The 21225-nt window shown below is 32.2% G+C and overlaps 1 protein-coding gene across 1 annotated transcript in view; it reads left to right on the forward strand.

The window, feature by feature from the left end:
* The window catches only part of Atrnl1 (attractin like 1), a 746572-nt gene that overhangs the window by 334309 nt on the left and 391038 nt on the right, over positions 1-21225 (forward strand). Inside the window, exon 26 of the mRNA XM_076834523.1 lies at positions 10019-10097. Within this exon, the coding sequence (XP_076690638.1) occupies positions 10019-10097 (79 nt within the window). The remainder of the gene's footprint in view (positions 1-10018; positions 10098-21225) is intronic.

Genomic DNA, 21225 nt, shown 5'->3' on the forward strand with positions numbered 1-21225 from the left:
TGAACTATTTGGAAGTTTGCCACTTTTCCCCCCTTTAGTATTTTCTGATTAGAATGCAGTGCAGTCTAAAACTTGGAATGGGCTACTGTGCTGTACACAGGGAAAAATTCTCTATTTCTAACTCCTAGAAAAGGGAACTCTTCAAGCCGAAACATTTGGGGAGACCCCTGACTCCAGTTCTTTTCTCTTTTTTCTCAATTCACTTAATACCTCTTCCAGGCAGTCTCACAGTAAGAACATTGGCAGCAGCAAAAGTGGCTCAGAATCAGAAATTTTAAAAGCCCAAATTCAAAGGGACTGCAACCTTTCTCTATGTATTGTGGAACTGTGGTTACAGAGGGTCAAATAAACCCCAATGCTTTCTCTCTTCTTTGTCTTCCCAACATGGAACTTGGCACAATTATGGAAGTGGACTGTTTCTAGTCAAAGGATCGAAGAGTGGAGGCTAGGAAACAGAAAGGACCAGGGAGATAACAGAGAGAAAAATCATCCCATAAAGTTGTCTTTGAAATCTTAGGTTGATCCCTGAGCTTCTATGTGAAGATCTGATTCTAATAATCTAAACAACGAAGTCGAGAACTGAACCTAAAAGGTAGAATTGCACTCTTGCCTTAGACTGACTTGCTATAGAGACAGTCCTGCAAAAGCTTCCAATATATGGCAGCCACTACCCATAGATGGCTAAAATAAAATCTCTGTATAGAGAACATCAACATTATCTAGAGAATATAAATAAAACCTCAGTCCCTCTGTAAAGTCAATGAAGCACAAGAGAGATGGATTAAAGGGAACATTCTTAAATTTTATTACCAAGTCAAGGACTGCCTATCAAGTGTTTATTGCTTTTTATAAAGCTTTATCAGGGACTGGGTCTATTAGCTATGCATATGGAAAAATTGACATTTCACCCCTGCCTCATATTGAACACAAAAATAAATTCTAGAAGAAAAAAAAATAATGATGCATTTAGAAGATAATGTAGGAATTCCTCTTCAACTTAGGTTAGGAAAATTTTTTTTTAAACAGGAGACATAAAGTACTATCATAAAATTAGACTACAGAAAAACTTAAAATTTTTGTTATTTGGAGACACCATTGACATGAAAATTCAAGCCAAACAATGGTATAAACTATTTCCAACCTATATAAAGGGAAAAAGCCTTATATTCATAATGTATAACATATATAAATCAATGAAATAGTCTAAAAACACAGCCCCTCCACCCTTAAGTGGCAACAGACTGATCATATACTTTACAAAAAAGGATATACAAGAGGCCAACAAAATATGGAAATGTGCTCAATTTTATCAGGGAATTAAAATTAAAATTACAGTGTAATACTACTCTATACCTACTACAGTGACTGAAAACAAAACAAAAACAAAAACAAAAACACAATACCAAGTTCTGGAGAGGATATGGAACCAACACTTCTGGCACACTAGGACTCCCTGGAACATCTTTGAAACCCATTTGACATTATGCTCTAAAGTTGAATTTACATGTAATCTGTGTCCTAGCTATTTTATTCTACTAAAAGTCATTTGAAATATATTTAAAGTAATATGTCTTATGAAGCCAAAACCTGGTAGTATCCAAATATCCAAAAATAGTAGAATGGAAAAATATAGCTAAATAATAGGATAATATGGAGCAATGAAGAAGAACAGGTGAATGCTAAAGGAACAAGGATAATACCAACATAAAATTGAATGAAAGTTGCAGAAATAAAAGGATAAATATTATAGGATTCCATTTGTAGAAAGTTCATAAATAGGCAAAACTAACATGTTAACCTGTTAACCAAATATGGTAGTTCCATTTGAGAAGAAGAGTTGGTTTTTATTTCTTTATGGGGAAAGTTGTTTCTGGGTGTATTAACTTTGTGATAATTCATTATATGTGCACTTAAATTTCTCTGTGTTTTATACATTAATGTTTTAAGGAAGATTTGAAAATGATCATATACTAGTATTAAAGTTTTAGTAAGGGAATTTTATACTGAATACTTGTAACATCAAAAACAAGTTTTTGTGTTTCAAAAAATCTTGTATATAGGAAGGACCACTATGTTGTCTTTGTACACTTTTTATTGCAAAATTGAAATAACAAGATATCATCCATGTAGTTTATCAGTAACATGAGGAGTCAAGAAGGAAGATTTTCCTTACTATATATTTTTAATCTTTCTAATTCCATCTTAGGCAAGAGGCTTGAGAATACCCTATTGTTTTGGAAAGAATGTCAAGAAAGGATGGAAGACTTTCAGTTTGGGGAAGATTAATTTAGGTACATTTTCCCATGAATTTTATATAAATGATATCTCTAGTAGATTTTAAGGATTCTTTCTAAGCCTTCATTTAACTCCTTCCATATTTAACTCCTTCCATATGACTGTGTAGCAGCCGTTCAATTGGACTGAAATTGATTACTTACCACTTCATGCGTATGCTAAAGCCAGTTGGTACATCTTTAATGATTGATGAGGGGTGGGCATGTGTTTAATGTGAGATATGGGTCGTGGAACTGCAGCATTTATTTTTGGTGCCAGGAGAAAAAAGCCTGAGAATAAAGCTGATACCCTGCAGATTGTATAGTCCATACCATCTGAGAGAAATATAGTTAGGGCCTGATCAGACCAAATCTTATTCTTCCTTTGGAGGGCCTTAGTCTGCCATAATAAAACACCATAGACTAGTTGAGTTAAATGATAGAAATTTGATCTCTATTCATTCTGGAGGCTGCAAAGTCCAAGACCAGGTGCCAGCATGGTTGGTTTTGGTGAGTACCCTCTTCTTGTCTTGAAAATGGCTGCTTTCTCACTGTGTGTTCTCCTGGCATAGGATTGACAAGTGTTTGCCTACTTCCTTGTTTTGTTTTTTCATGAAGCAAGTATTCTTAATACTAGTTTTTTATGTTAATTTTTAAAAAGAACCATAATTTTTTTTTGCAATATAGTTTCTTAGAAATCAAGAACATTTATAAAGTATAGCTGATGAAATAATAATGCCAATGAAGCTTTCAATGTCAGAAAAAATGGTATTATTCAAATCACCTAAAGTACCAGTTCTATTCACTTAGCAAGTTTATTGACAACTACCATACCCTATGCACTGAGATATGTTTTACTGAGTTTTATGTATCTATGGGAATTTATTAGAATATGTTTCAGAAAGTTATATTTAAAATGTTTATTGATTGATAAGCCATCACGAAGCGCTCTCTCAACTTTCACTGCTGACCTAAGAGGAGTTAGCATAGAAAGCATTTTTTGAAACAAAAGTATCTACTTTTCTCAAGAAAGCAAAATTATTGAAGACTGCATATTTTATGGTATCCTGAATTATTGCAAAAGTGATACTTTCCACCTTAGTCATACAATGTAGATTAGAAAGAACTTAAACTCCTCATAAAGAAATTCATTGTCTTGGAGAATTCAAGATGGCAGGCCAGAAGGAGGCAGCATTCTGTGTCATTCCATGACCTGGGTCTCAACTAGTGGTAATACTGCTTCTCTGAAAGTGATAGAGAACCCCTATACAGCTGCTCTCATGCAGAAATCACTAGCACTGTGCCCCAGTGTAGGGCTCTGGGCCTCAGCATTTGAGCAGGACTCCTGGCTCCAGACCCCAACTCCTAAAGTTCTAGTCCAAGCAGGGCTTGTGAAGGCCTCAGCAGGATCACCTATCAGCACCGCTGCAGAACTCCCAGTTGCAGTTCTGCTCCCATGCAGGACACTCAGCTTCTACCTACCCACAGGAACTCTGGCCACTACTCCCCTGTGGACATCCATCTACCAGCAAGGGGCTCCCCCAGTTACTTCATCTTATCACTGCCATAGTCCCCTTCGCAGTAATCTGCCTACACCTGTGGACATCTCACAGGCTCTGAAGAGACCCAAAGCCATAGTACTGAACGTCACAGAGCTCATCTCTGAACACATTGGACACACTATCACCTGGCTCCCCCAACTTCAACTGACACCCCCATCACTGGATACAGATGCCTGTATCTTGGCTTACCTTCCTCGCCATATTTGGTGAGGACAGCTCCAGATTGGAACTCCAGCTGGCCAGGTACAGGGTTTCCAACTCCCTTTTCTGCCCAGCAGCTGTAACCCGGCACAGTAACCATGCAACAGAAAACAGCTCTGAGTGGGACCTGTGCACAGTGCAACCTGGGTGCCACCCATGGGAGCGCTGGTAAGAGAGGTCCCTCAATTGGAGACTGCTAAGGGAGAGGAGATGGTGCAAAAGTGTGGAGACTAACAGAAACCAGGAACTTGGTTTAGGCACTCAAGTTGTATGAGTGGACCCAAAAAGAGACCCTTGAGGTGCAGTCTCCCTGCAGAGACTGGCGGGTGCCACACCTCACTTCCAGGCGCCCTGCATCAGGACCAGCCGCCCCACCCTGGTTACCTTCACCATCCTGAGGGCAGAGACACCAGCTTACAACAGACAACCCCACCTATTGGATGAGAAGGGAAGCAGGAAAGATAACTGATCTCAAAAACTATCAACAATTCTGTTTTTTTCCTTCGAGTCTTTTTTTCCCCATTTTTTTCTCCCCCTCTATCCTTCTGCCCTCACATCCCCAACATATGTGAAACCAAGTATTTTGCATGAATTAGGATTTTGAGGACTAGACATTTGAATAATACACTATAGGTGTGTTATATGCCTTTTCTTTCTTTCTTTCTTTCTTTATTTTTTACTTTTCCCCTCCAATTTTTAACTATTTTAACATCCTTTATTTTTCTAAATACATATATGTGTTTTTTTATGTACTATACTCTCTTCCCATGCACTTGTCTACTCAAAACTACTACTTTAAAAATTTTTTTAATTGCTAGATGGACATAATATCTTTATTTATTTTTATGTGGTCCTGAGGATCAAACCCAGTGCCTCACACATGCCAGGCAAGTGTTCTGCCACTGAGCCACAACCCCAGCCCCCAAGACTTCTTCTTTTCTATTCTCTTGCTACCAAACTTCTTTGTAAGATTTCTTTCACACTTTTTAAGATATGTTAACTCTATATCCTCACATCCTACCTCCTCAGCATATTATCCTACACCTCACCCTCAGATCATTGTCCACTGTCAGAAACTGTGAACCCTTTTACAAACCTACTGATTATATCATAGATATAATATATTATTATAGAATAATCAAATTCAACATTTCTCTGCATTGTGAACAAATGGTAAACATCAAATTGTTTATAGGTGGTATATTGCTGATATTGTGATCTGTTAACATTATCCTTCCCCAAAATGGAGAAGTATTAGAACCATACAGGAGCACTACAAGTCCATAGGGTAAAAACAGTAACACCCAGGATACACAGATCTAGAAGGGAAGACACATGAGCAACATGAAAAGACAAAGGAGGAAAGTGCCCCAAACAAATCAAGATACCACATTATTAGAATCCATGGGAAGCACCGCAGAAGAAATTACAGAGAAGGAGTTCAGGATGTACAAGATTAAAATAATATGTGAATTGAAGGGTGATATAAAAGAAGAAATAAAGGCAGAAAAAGATCATTTTGTCAAGGAGCTACATAAACAAATACAGAAAAGAAAAGATTACTTCAACAGGGAGATAGAGGTTCTAGGAAAAAAAAAAAAACAACCCAAATAGAAACCCTTGAAATGAAAGAAACAATAAACCAAATTAAAAGCTCAATTGAAAGCATCACCAACAGAGTAAGAACACTTGGAATATAGGACATCAGACAATGAAGACAAAATATATAATTTTGAAAAGAATGTAGACCACATATTGAAAATGGTAAGAAACCATGAGCAGAACATTCAAGAAATATGGGATAGCATTAAAAGACAAAATTTAAGAGTTACTGGGATAGTGGACGGCAAAGAGTTCTAAACCAAAGGAATGAACAATCTATTCAATGAAATAATATCAGAAAACTTTCCAAACAAGAAGAATGAATTGGAAAACCAAGTTCAAGAAGCCTACAGGATGCACATGTACAAAATAACAACAGAACCATACCAAGGCATTTTATAATGAAAACACCCCACATAGAGAATAAGGAGAGAATATTAAAAACCACGAGACAAAGGAAAGAGATTACATATAGGGCAAAACCAATTAGGATAATGGCAGATTTTTCAACACAGACCCTGAAAGCTAGAAGATCTTATAACAACATATACCAAGCTCTGAAAGAAAATGGATGCCAACGAAGAATCTTGTATCCAGCAAAATTAAGCTTTAGATTTGATGATGAAATAAAAATCCTCCATGATAAACAAAAGTTAAAAGAATTTACAGCTTGAAAACTGGCACTATAAAACAATTAAAAGCATTGACAAATCAAAATGTTGGTTCTTTGAAAAAAATAAATAAAATTGACAAGATGCTTAGCTATGCTAATGAAGAGAAGGAGAGAGAAAACTCAAATTACTAATATACATGATGAAAAAGGTAATATCACAACAGACACTACAGAAATATAGAGGATAATTAGAAATTATTTTGAAAACTTGTATTCCAATAAAATAGAAAGTATTGAAGGCATCAACAAAATTTCTTGAGTCATATGATTTGCCCAAATTTAATCAGGATAATATACACAGTTTAAATAGACCAATATCAAGTGATGAAATAGAAGACACCATCATAAGTAAACCAACCAAGAAAAGTCCGGGACTGGATGGATACACAGCTGAATTCTAGAAGACCTATTACCAATATTCTTCAATTTATTTCAGGAAAAAGACAAAGAGGGAGCACTTCCAAACTCATTCAATGAGGCCAATATCACTCTGATTCCAAAACCAGGCAAAGACACATCAAAGAAGAAAACTTTAGACCAATACCTCTAATGAACATAGATGTAAAAATTCTCATTAAAATTGTGGCAAATCGAACACAAAAACATATCAAAAAGATAGTGCAACACAATCAAGTGGGATTCATCCCAGGGATGCAAGGTTGGTTCAGCATATGGAAATCAATAAATGTAATTCATCACATCAATAGACTTAAAGATAATAATCAATGATCATCTCAATAGATGCAGGAAAAAGCATTTGACAAAATACAGCACCCCTTCATGTTCAAAACATTAGAAAAATTAGGGACAACAGGAACATATCTCAACATCATAAAGGCTATTCACACTAAGCCCCAGGCTAACATCATTATAAATGGAGAGAAATTGAAGGCATTCCCTCTAAAAACTGGAACAAGGCATTCCCTCTAAAAACTGGAACAATGCCCTCTTTCACCACTTCTATTTAACATAGTTTTTGAAACTCTACCCAGAGCAATTACAGAGATGAAAGAAAGAGATATGCATAGAAAAGGAAGAAATTAAATTAGCACTATTTGCTGATGATATGACCTAGAAGAACCAACAAGTTCCACCAGAAAACTTCTAGAACTAGACCAAGGTAAACTTATACATTGTTGGTAGGTCTGCAAATTGGTGCAGCCAATATGGAAAACATGGAGATTCCTTGAAAAACTGGGAATGGAACCACCATTTGTTCCAACCATCCCTCTCCTCGGTCTATGCCCAAAGGACTTAAAAACACCATACTACAGGGACACAGCCTCAACAAAATTCATAGCAGCACAATTCACAATAGATAAACTGTGGAACCAACCTAGATGCCCTTCAGTGGATAAATGGATTTAAAAAAATGTGGCATATATACACAATGGAATGTTACTCAGCAATAAAAGAGAATAAAATCATGGCATTTGCAGGTAAATGGATGGCGTTGGAGAATATCATGCTAAACAAAGTAAGCCAATCCCAAGAAACGAAAGGCCAAATATTTTCTCTGATATGAGGAGGCTGATTCATTGTGACCTGGGGCGGGGTGGAGCATGGGAGGAATAGTTGAACTCTCTAGATAGGGCAGAGTAGTACAAGAGGAAGGGAGGGTGCATGGGGTTAGAAATGATGGTGGAATGTGATGGACATAATTATCCAAAGTACATGTATGAATACACAAATTGGTGTGAATATACTTTTTATACAGCCAGAGATATATAAAATTGTGCTCTTTATATATAATATGAATTGTAATGCATTCCACTGTCATATATAAAAAATTAATAAAATTTATGAAAATAAAAAAACCAGAAATTCATTGTCTTACCATCTCAACTGAATATCAGGTTCACTCATTTTGGAGGGAATATTGTGGATTATCAGATTATCAAATAAAAATACATTTTGGTAATTAAATCATTTAATTTGTTAATATAAAGAATTTTTGTATATTTATTACCATCTACTACTACAGACAATTGAAAAAAATGGTTAGCAAGATTTGGAATCTGAGTACAAAGGATGATAAATTGAATGTATGTTTACATTTTAGTTGTAATAGTGATTTTAAAAAAAACAGAGGAAAGAGGAAAACTTGCAATTTAGTACTTTTGAGGAGTAGAAAACTCACATATATTCTCCTTGATTCAACTTTCTCATCTTTTAAAAGAGGAAATGACAGTGTACATGGCATATTTAGTGTTATTATGGTAATTAAAAAAGTTAATGTAAAACACAACAAAGTGCTTACTATGTACTATTCAGTAAATGTCAGTTGCTTTTATTATTATGAATGCTATTAATGAGTTCAATTTGGACATGGTAGGTCTGTGTCTCCCATGCTAAAAGTCTTTTTTTTTTTTGAGAGAGAGAGAGAGAATTTTAATATTTATTTTTTAGTTTTCGGTGGACACAAAATCTTTGTTTTTATGTGGTGCTGATGATCGAACCCAGGCCCCATGCATGCTTGAGCCACATCCCCAGTCCTCCCATGCTAAAATTCTTAAAGGCATGGGCGTCTAACTGAAATTCAGATAAAGGGATCTTCAGACTATATCTAAAGTTTAAATTCTCAGTACTGTATTTTGGCATTTACATTGATAACTGGTAATAACAAAATAAGTGCAACCACTAATTTATACCAGAACAGTATTTCTTAACCTGGGTATTATTGTACTTTGGGGCTGGTAAAACCTTTGTTGTTGCAGGGGTGACCTGGTTTATTGTATTAGCAACATCCCAAGAGATGCCCACTGTATGGTGACAACAAGACCTGTCTCCAGACTCTGCTGAATGTCTCCTTGGGGGCAAAGTCACTACTGGTTGAGAACCACTTGACCAGGGCATCCTGTAGGCTTCTTCAGATAGATACAGACATTTTATCAAATTGCAGATGGATTCACATTTCCCAGAAAACAGGGATGGCATCAAATGATAGAAATTAGGATGTTTATGGTTTGAATTCACTAAAAATGGAAAGCCTGACTTACAAGTCTGTAGCTTCTCAGTTATGCTGGATATTATAGGTGCCCAGACACTGTCAAGAGATGTACTGGGAATTTTCTCCCTGGAGGGAATTTGAACTAAACAAATTCTTAGATCTTTTTAATAGTAAGCTTCTATAACTTTGGCATGTCTATCATTCCAGTTATGGCATACTTGAAACCATGAGAATAATGAATGTTTCTGAGGCATGAAAGGAACATGGTTCTGTGATGTTAGTTTTAAGGGATGTCTGTAATTTAAAAAGAAGGAATCTGGTGTGTAACCTACCTTCATTGGTCCTATATTGGTTAAGAAAGGATGAAAGAAAAAAAATAAGTATTCAGAAGCAAGTGGCAAAGAATGAATTTTTGGTATTTTCAATTTTGAAGTGATTCTATAAATAGAGAAAATACTAGTACATTTAATTTCTAGATGACCTTCAGTTGAAAAATATTCTTAGGAAAGCGCCCTCTAAAATGTTGAATATCATGTAAACAGTAAGCATTATTAGTATTGACATTTTTATTAATATTACAAATCAGAAAGCAGATGTCAAGGAACTAAGTAAGGAGTAGTATAAAGAAATACTTTTTTGAATTATTTACTAAGATAAAATGATTATTCTATATGTTTTAATCTTCCATGTATTTTTTTACTTAAGTATATATGTCAAATATATTTTGAGCAAAAATAATTTTTGCTTTATTTTTCAGTTGTTTTTTATCCTTGTTACTGGTGGCTGCTGTGGTGTGGAAGATCAAACAAACCTGTTGGGCTTCACGACGGAGAGAGGTATCAGTGTGTTATTAATCTTTGTTTTAAGTCTTTGAGCAAAATCTCCCTTGTTTTGTTATTATACTTCTTTCAAGTACAGATTTTTTTCAAATCAATTTTACTTATTAATATTGCACAATCTAGTATTTTAAAACTTCAGGTAAAACTACCCATGTCATTTTAAGTCAGTATGTGTAGAAGGTTTGGTTATTTGGAGTTTTATGATAGTATTAGAATTTTAGAGAATATATATATTAATTCATCTAGTTAAGTAATCTGTAATTTCTTTAACTTAAGTATTTAGTTATGCTATATAAACATAATATATTTTTCACCAGTATCTCTCTTAAAAGAAAATTCAGCGTGGTAAATATTTTTGATTTTAGAAAAAAATTTTCTCTTACAAATTTGTTATAGCATTGTTTTGTTTTATTTGTCTTTTTTTCCCCCTCTGGGTAATCAAATCTTTTCCACATCTTGATTAGCTGATAATCCAACTGTGTTTAGAGAGCACATCAGTTGATACATTTCTGTATCAGAATTAATCCTGATATTCGTAATAATCCTAAAATTGATGAAAACAGTAATACTTTATGAAATAACAACAGATGAAATAAGTAAAAAAATTAGTTTGTGTATGTAAATTAATTGTAAGAAACAAAGAAACAATCATCTGGGGGAAAATATCTAGTAGATTTATTGTTCTATACCTCATATAATGAAAAAGCACTTTTCTGTTTTTATTAGAATTTTTATTGTGTTCTGTTATTATGAATACTAGCAGTCTACTATTAGTATTATTAGTATTTTATTTGTCATTGCCTTTCCTAGTATATTTCTATATGTATGGTTTTCCACATATATAAATATACTTTAGATATTTAACAGTTCAGAGTATTCTCATCAATAGAAGTAGCAAGCGATATGAATCCTTCTTAATTATCCTCCGATTTTCAATGGCACCCACCAAAACTCATGTATACTTCTATTTGCAAACTTGAGGTCATTTTCCTTGAAATAGATTATTATTATTTAGGTTCTCTGCCTTGGTGGTTTTCCACCTGTAGTCAGTGCAACATCAATGATAATTTTTTTGATGAGGTCCTATGATAGAAAGTAATCCAATTGAAAAGGAGCTTATTAAATATAAATACATGCATATTTGATAGTTGGTGAATTTTGGAGTGAAGCTTAAATTTTTTTCTGGGTATTTTAATGATCTACTATGGCAAAAGTATAGATTTAGGAAGGAGAACCATAATTGTAATCAGGAAGTCAAAGGCCTTTTATAAAGAAAGAGAGTTGGTGACCATTTATGTCCCTAAACATTAGAAAACAACTCAGGATTAATATGGAGTCTCTAATCCTACTCTATTATGCTGAGCAATGTTTCGATTTCTAATCTTTGAAGTTTATAAAGTGAAGTTCTGTAAACACAGCACTGTCAAAAATAAATGTGTTACTCTGCCACTAACTGGCATCTAATTATGAGTCAACAGTCTATTTGAATTTACTTACCTCTGAAAAGAAAGTCTTGTTCTATAAATAACTAATCCTCAGCATGGGATGTTTAGAGCCCTTGAAATGCTCACTGTGTAATAACAATTAGTGAAGATTAGAAATAATATAAATATGTAATATTTGAAAAAGACTAATGCAGATCATTAATTTAGCTTTCAAACTTTCACACTTCTCAAAATGACAAATTGATTTCAGTTAATATTGTATCACCTTAGTATAGTAATACAATTTATTACATATTAAGTAGGTGTTCTGGCAAACTAATATTACTTTAATTTTAGAAGTATGAAAATGAATTTATATTTTGGTTAGAAATAAAAAGCTTTCAAAATATTTGGTGATCATGGGAAGGACAAGGAAAATATGGAAAGTAGATTAGGGATCACTATAACAGAACTAGTGTCTGCTTGTAAATATTGCTATGTCCGCTGGATATTCCTTAGTATATTCCTCTCTACCTAAAACTTATCTAATTAGTGCTTCTTTTTGTTTAAGAACACAGGGATATTTCCTTTAAAATTTTTAACCTCTTGTCAGGGCAGAAAATCTATGTTGTTGAGAGGTCATTATGCTACAGTACATGTTAAAAATATTTTGAGGAGTTTTCTCTAACTTAATTTTGCTAAATAACATTAAATGAAAAATTCTAAATACCTTAGAAATCATTTATGTGTTATTTTTGGAAGTAGAGATGACATTGTCTTTGTTGACTATCAGAGATGTATTATTAGATAATAATTTTTGTATTTTAAAAGATTATTTCTAGTTTTGTTCTTATGAGCTCCAGAGATTATTAACCTCACTGATTGACTAGAGATATGTTCTGAAGTGTTACATTTTATATTGTTGAAAGATTATTTCTTATTTTAACTTTGTGAATCACAAGGTTTTTAAATACATGAATTAATGTGTAAAGGTAAAAATGTGTTTTTTAAAAACCTTCTTTTTTAGTTTATCTATGAGATTAATTATAATATTCCCAAAGGCAAAAGGGCCTAGTAGTTTTATTTGTGTGAGTATGTTACTCTTTGAGACATTAAGAGATCAGTATGTATAAAACTCCATAGACACCTATGATTGACAGAATTAGAATTTGTAATGGAAAATGAAAAGTATTCATAAGATTTTTCCTTTTAGTATTTCTGTAATTTTGTTATAGTAGTTGTATTGTTTGCTTTTTAAATGCTGTTCAAGATGAAAATAATATTTGGAAAGTTTTTAAATATATTGTGTTAATTTCACTAGGCATATTGCTTTTTAACTATTTAAAACTTTGGTTCCCTTAAACATACATGTAGTTTTCATGGTATAATTTTAATACCTGAGATGTATTATTTTTGTTATTTTTTTTGAGTAACACCCGTGAGAATTCAAGGATTCTTGAAAACAAACAAAAAAACCACAGAGGACTTGAGTTTTGATATTATCCCTTCATATGGTAGAACCAAATTCATTTCTATGGTAACCTATTAAGAATGTGAAAACTTTCTTTTAGGCTGTGCTAAGAAATGAAAACAGTAAGTGGGTATTTGTCAGTGGAAATATTATAATATACTTAAAAAGATAAATTAATCATTAAAGCTTGTCTTTTTACAGAGGCATAGAAAACATATAGCTTAAATGGTGTATTCAATTTAAAAATATTTGTTTGGAGCAAACATATATTAAAAGGAGTTTATTGAAATATTGCCTTGCTTAGTAGTCTTCATTTTTAACTGAAATTTGAATTTTTAATAGACATCATAGGACATAAACAAGTCAACATGTTATAATTCTTCCTTGCAATGAAGATCTTTAATCATGTGCTTAACAAGGGTAAAAATATCATGAATATCTTAATAGTTAAAAGAAGTAATTTTTTTTTAGTCAAAAACATTTATTCTATATGTTTGTAGGGGCTTAACTGTAGTATATCTCAGTTAATATCTAACTACAAAATCTATAAAGTAAAAGATCTATTGGTAAAGGTAGATTTTTTAAAATATGAACTTCATATTACTAGTGAGTCTGTGTTTGATCCCTACATTTCTTGTGCTAGTAATTTTCCCTTTTTTCATTCTTAAACTTATATTTGAATGTTTTAATAATACTTTAATTTACAATTTTATCACATTATTTAAAGCTATTTTAAGTATATTTTGTTTCTTTTATACTTAATATGAAAAATTGCCAGGAATTAGATAATGCCCTATAGCAATTGAACTTATCTTTATTATGCTCTGCTTTGCTTTAGATTTCATGCGGTATCAAACCTACATTTGGATTTTTCATTATCAACCTAAAGCATGAGTTAGAATTAAACAAACTAAATCCTATAAGAAGGGTTCCAATACTTTGAGTACATAACAAAGTATTTTTCTAGAGGCAGGCACCTTAGTCCTTTCTTTATAGTTGTTTTAGTGGGCACAAAAAAAATAGATAGGAAGTAATGCTATTGTTTATCCCTGAATAATGACATCTCCTTATTAATTAATGATAAGATATTCTATGAGTTGCTACATTTATTGTAATTGAATTCATAAATAAATATTACTAATGTGAAACAGCAATTTTATCAGTTCAGTAAGTTCACCTTCTTAGATACTCAACTTATTTACAGAGAGAGAATTGGGAACACAGTGGATGGGACAAACTAAAATTAATAGACTAGGTAGTTAGTGCAAACAACTTTTTGGTAGAATTTCTTAGTAGTTAAAAATCTATATTTCAAAAAAAATTTAGCAGCATGAAAAGAAAACAAAAATTAGTCATAATCATCCCAATATCTATAGTTCATATAAATTTAAACATTTTAGTAAATACAAATTTCATGAAAACATGATTTTTCTTAATTATTAGTATAACACTCATATAAGCATCTTTTCAGTTAATGACCTCATGACAATTTTCTTTTTCTCCTCATTTGCTTTTTATTGAATTGCAGACTAGTGAATACTATTGTGTAAATATTTTTATTTTCAGTTTATTATATAAGACTAGAAATTACAGGTGTTCAGCACATCTGTTTATATTGTCATAGTTTTTCAAATTAACCCAAATATAAAATAACGTAGATTGAAGAGTCAAATATATTTGGGAAGCATAGGATTTGAAAATTTACCAATTCTTGGTTTGTAAACCTTGTCTCAAAAATCTTATTTTTTAAAAATTTTTATTATTGGTTGTTCAAAACATTACAAAGCTCTTGACATATCATATTTCATGCATTTGATTCAATTGGGTTATGAACTCCCATTTTTACCCCGTATACAGATTGCAGAATCACATAGGTTACACATCCACTGTTTTACATATAAATGGAGTGATTCTCTTTAGCTTAATTTAAGGGAGGGTGTATTAATTTTTTGCTATATTCCAGACAGATTCATAAATGCTGAAGATATAAAGAAAAAAAACATGGACTCTGTTTTTAGGAAATTTCATAACTTTAAAACATTTTTTGATAGAACAAACACACATACATATCATGTGCATAGTGCTTAGTTGGACACCTGTGTGTACTTTATTGTGGTCCTACATAGGGGGATATGGTGTATCAAAATGGATTTGGAAGTGAGATAAGTAATGGAAGTAGATATAAACTGTTGCATAATTATATGTAGAATTAATTTCAAAAGGCAAAATAAAGCAAAACAAAAAACTTTTGGAGTTGTTTTAACTAAATAAACAATATTAAAATATTTGTTTAAAAATCCTATTTTACAACTGTAAGTCATTATCTTTACATTTAAAACTTTATAGTTTAATAAATGGCCAATGATACTATAAATTTTGTCTCAATAAATGTTGTTCTGAGGAATATTTTCTCGTATACTCTAAAATGAAGTTTAGTTATTCATTTGTGTGTTTGATGTATTTGTGTATTTATGCATTTTACATCAAAACTTTTTGTTATCTTTTTAAACTTCAAATTTAACCTGGGTACCCTGTGGTTTAATTTGCTCTATCTGGCATCTTTATTTCATTTCTAGTGCTTACTATGGAGCCCAAGGAATTGGCTTAGTCCCCTAAAATTCATATCAAGTAAGAGAAAGAGAAAGGAACAATTCTTCAAAGTAAAATCTTGAATGTTGTTTTAAAAAATGGGGGTTATACTAGGCCACCAGAAATAAAAAAAATATTTACTTTGTATATTATCCATCAAAATTAAAAGAAAATATATGTGAACCAATAATTAGGTTTCTGACCATATATTCTGCAGATGTATACCTACCTACCTTTTCAAAGTACGTTTATAGAAAGATACTTCTATAAACAGAAGAACTTTTGTATATCAAAACAATTTCTTATCATCCAAAAAGAATTTTTAAGTAAATTTCATTTTCTTACAGTGAGATGTTATATAACTGAACACAAACAGTGAAATAAATGGGTTTTTATTAATACAAAGCCACTTACTCCTTCATTCAAAAGACTATTTAGTAACAATTGTTGTTCCCTATCTGCTTTTAGGCACATACAGCATTGAATGAACCAGATAAAAATGTCAGCCCTCAAAAAGTTGCTGATCTTCAAGCTACATTATTAACTCAAAATGCATTATGTAAACTTTATGATATGTTTCTACTTGTGGAAATCATACATACCTGATCATTATATGCATGGATATTCTAAGAGACACCAAGATTCTTTTTAGATCTAGAATGAGCATTTTTGTGAAGAAGAATGTTAGTATTTCATAATTGTAACACTAAAATAATTATATTATAAATAACTAAATATGACTTAATATTTTAAATTTAGGCACTTTAGGAAAAAATTTTAATCCTCACCTTAAAAGTATAGATTTTCCTCTTTCTATATAAGGGATTTGAGTGCAGTGGTCTAAGTGTGCTACTAGGAAATGGAGAAGCTATAATTTAAAACTAAATATTGTCAGATTCCAGAATCCAGGCTCTCTGAAACATTCAAAGACCTTCAAAAACAGCATGAGTTTGAACAGGTTTGATTTTTCTTATTAGCCTTTTATACTGTAAACTATTTATGTTTTTATTGTGCAGGGAATATATTGTTTTGCCTAATAAGAAGACATGATCAATCATGATTTGGTATTCCATTTAGAAAAAGCAGTGCTTATTCAACTACTGCACAGTGCTCCCTTACCACCAAAAATATTTGTTTTATACTCATATAAAGTGCTATTTTCGAAGTATTTAGCCATGTATCATTCATGTTTGTATGTAGTAAGCAAAACAAAAGCTAACTAAATTTGTTAAAATATTACTAAAATGTGTTCATTTTCATAATCTAGGATTTCATAAATCTTGTTCAACTCAAGTAAAAACATGTTTGTTTCATATATTATCATTAGCTAAGATAATTAGGTTTGTAACCATGTAGGCAATGTCAAGTACATCATGACTGTCATCTGGCCAGCAATGACCAGATGATGTCATTAATTGGGAAACAACATCATATTTCAGAGAAGTTAAAATGTGAAAAGATTGTTTTAGAAACAATAAAATATGATAGGGCCAACTTAAGGCTTTTGGTGATAAGTGAGGTAATACATGCTAAGTGTTTGCCTCACCCACTGCCTTTTACCTGACAGACTGTGACAAATTTTGACATCATAGTTGCAAATATATAAAAAAAGAATGATAAATGTTATATATTACTGTTCTTAGCATCACATGTGGATCTTTAAATTTATACACACCCACCCACACACACACACACACCCATATATATGTATAGTGTCTAGACACACATTATATATAAAGAGTATATAATATATATAATTAAAGATAATAGAGTATATTATATATAAATTAAATATAATGTATATAACAATTAAATATAATTTAATTATATATTTCATAATATAATTATTATTAATACATCACATATTACTAATATACAGTGTGGTAATAAATTGAATTTACATTATTAATAACATAATATACGTATAATATATATAATATAAATTATTAATATATAATGATATATACTATACATACAATACATTCTATTTTTCTCTCCTTTTAAAAAATTGTTAATTTTTAAAAATAAATGACAGCAGAATGCATTACAATTCTTATTACACATATACAGCACAATTTTTCATATCTCTGGTTGAATATAAAGTATGTTGACACCAATTTGTATCATTTGGATAATGATATTTATCACATTTCACCATCCTTGCTAATCCCCTGCCCCCTCCCTTTCCTCCCACCCCTCTGCCTATCTAGAATTCATCTATTCCTCACATGCTCCCCCTCTGTACCCACTATGAGTCAGCCTCCTTATATCAGAGACAACATTTGGCCTTTGTTTTTTGGGGATTGGCTAACTTCACTTAGCATGATATTCTCCAATGCCATCCATTTACCTGCAAATGCCATGATTTTATTCTCTTTTATTGCTGAGTAAAATTCCATTGTATGTGATATATATATATATATATATATATATATATATATATATATATATATATATATCTCACATTTTTTTAATCCATTCATCCACTGAAGGGCATCTAGGTTGGTTCCACAGTTTATGTATTGTGAATTGTGCTGCTATAAACATTGATGTGGTTGTGTTTCTGTAGTATGCTGTTTTAAGTATAGTATATGGGTATAGTCCAAGGAGAGGGATAGCTGGGTCAAATGGTGGTTCCATTCCCAGATTTCCAAAGAATCTCTATATTGCTTTCCATATTGGCTGCACCAATTTGCAGTCCCACCAGAAATGTATGAGTTTACCTTTCCCCCCACATCCTTGCCAACACTTATTGTTGTTTGTCTTCACAATAGCTGCCATTCTGACTGGAGTGAGATGGTATCTTAGAGTTTTGATTTGCATTTCTCTGATTGCTAGAGATGATGCGCATTTTTTCATATATTTGTTGATTGATTGTATATGATCTTCTGAGAAGTGTCTATTCAGGTTCTTGGCCCGTTTGTTGATTGGGTTATTTGTTTTCTCCGTGCTTAGCTTTTTGAGGTCTTTATATACCCTAGAGATTATTGCTCTATATGATGTGTGAAGGGTAAAGATTTGCTCCTAGGATATAGGCTGTCTGTCTGTTCACCTCACAGATTGTTTCTTTTGCTGAGAAGAAACTTTTTAGTTTGAGTCCATCCCATTTATTGATTCTTGGCTTTAATTCTTGGGCTATAGGAATCTTATTAAGGAAGTTGGAGCCTAATCCCACATGAAGAAGATTAGGCCCTACGTTTTTTCTATTAGATGGAGAATGCATAGTGAGAGATAGGGGTTTAATTTCATTTGTTGCATATGGATTTCCAGTTTTCCCAGCACATTTCCTCTATAAATTGGAACAAGACAGGGATGCCCTCTTTCACAACTTCTATTCAACATAGTTCTTGAAACACTGGCCAGAGTAATTTGACAAAAGAAAAGGGATATGTATAGGAAAAGAAGAACTTAAATTAGCCCTATTTGCTGGTGATATGATTCTATACCTAGAATACCCAAAAAGCTCCACCATAAAACTTCTAGAACTAGTAAATGAATTCAACAAAATAGCCACATATAAAATCAACACCCATAAATCAAAGGCATTTTTGTATATCAGTGACAAATCCTTTGAGAAGAAATGAGAAGAACTACCCCATTTACAATAACCTCAAAAAATAAAAATAAGATAATTGGAAATCAACTTAATGAAAGAGGTGAAAGATCTATACAATGAAAACTTCAGAACCCTAAAGAAAGACATCAAAGAAGACCTTAGAAGATGGAAAGATCCACCTTGGATAGGCAGAATTAATATTATCAAAATGACCATACTACTAAAATCACTATATAGATTTAATGCAATTCCGAACAAATTCCCAATGGCATTCTTCATAGAAATAAAAAAAAAAGCAATCATGAAATTCATCTGGAAAAATAAGAGACCCAGAATATCTAAAGCAATCCTTAGCAGGAAGAGTGAAGCAGGTGTCATCGCTATGCCAGATGTTAAACTATACTACAGAGCAATAGTAACAAAAATAGCATGCTAGTGTCACCAAAACCAACTGGTAGATTGATGGTATAGAATAGAGGACTCAGACACTAACCCACAAAATTACGATCATCTTATATTAGACAAAGGTGCCAAAAACATGCATAGGAGAAAATATAGCATCTATATACAATATATTCTATATAATATAAATTATATATACTATATAATATAATTGTTAATATATGATACAATATTATACATTTAGTAATACATATTAATTTAATTATATATTATATTGTACACAATTAAATTACATATTATTAAATATATAAATGTACTATATTAATATATAACATAATTATATATAGTATGTAATAATAAATAATATAACTATATATTAGGAAATTACACCAGAACACAATGAGGAGTGATTATGGCTCAGTTTAAGGAGTAGCATTGAATGTGGTGAGAAGTGGACAGATTATGGTGTAGTTTTCAGATGAAAACAGGGTTAGCTGTATAAGGATGTATGAGGAAAAATAAGCATGACTTCAAGATTTTCAGTTGAACAACTATGAGAATACAGTTGCCATTGAAGGTGACTGTAAATAAAATTGGTTTAAGGACAGTAGTTGACTTTCTTTTCAAAACAGTTATTTTTTAGTTGTAGTGGACACAATACCTTTATTTTATTTTTATGCCGTGCTAAAGATTGAACCCAGTGCTTCACCCATGCTAGGTGAGGGCTCTTCCTCTAAGTCACAACCCCAGCCCAGTAGCTGTCTTTTTAATGTTGAATTTGGGGCATGTAGTCATCCAGCTAGATGTGTCAAAGAAGTAGGATTTCAGTCTGACAGGAGGAAAGAGATCCGATCAAGAGAGACAATTTGGGAATCTTAGCATATGAATAGCATTTAAAGTTACATGACTTGATTAGGAATAATTCAGTAAGAAAACAAGCAAACAGCAAAGAATGGAAAGCAACGGTCAATGTAATTGTAGAAAAACTAAATGAGTGTGAGTGAGCTCCTAGAAGCTGAGAAAACATTATAAAAAAGAAAGTATTTATCAATCATCTCAAAGGCTGTTGTTGGGTCAAAGAGAATCATAACTGAACATTGCCAATTAGATTCATCCACTTTAAAATAATTGATGATAGAAATTAAAGAGGACCTAAATAAATGGAAAATATTCCATGTTGATAGATTCAAAGATTTTATATTGCTATATGACAAAACTCCCCAAACTGATCAATAGTTTCATATGATCCTTTCCCAAATAGCAGCAGGCTTCTTTGTAGTAATTGACAAGTGATCTTAAAACTCATATAGAAATTCAAAAGATCTAGAAAAGCCACACCATTCTTGAGAAAGAACAAAGCTCATATTTTCCCAAATTAAAAGCTTAGCCCAAAATTACAAGAGTGAAGATAGTGTGCCACTGACATAAGAATGGATATTTGGATCTATAGAATATTATTGAGAGTCCAGAAATAAATTCTTATGTTTATAGTCAATTGATTTTTTACAAGAGTACCAAGGCAACTGGGCAACTGAAAGCCACATGCAAAAGAATGAATTTGGAACCTTAATTATCATCATATACCAAAAGTCAATAGACCTACATGGAAGAGCCTAACTATAAGCCCTGTGGAAGAAAACACAAGAATAAATCTTCCTGAAAAGTCTTCTTAGATTTTGCATC

Source organism: Callospermophilus lateralis, chromosome 15, assembly GCF_048772815.1.
Source record: "Callospermophilus lateralis isolate mCalLat2 chromosome 15, mCalLat2.hap1, whole genome shotgun sequence".
Taxonomy (NCBI): domain Eukaryota; kingdom Metazoa; phylum Chordata; class Mammalia; order Rodentia; family Sciuridae; genus Callospermophilus; species Callospermophilus lateralis.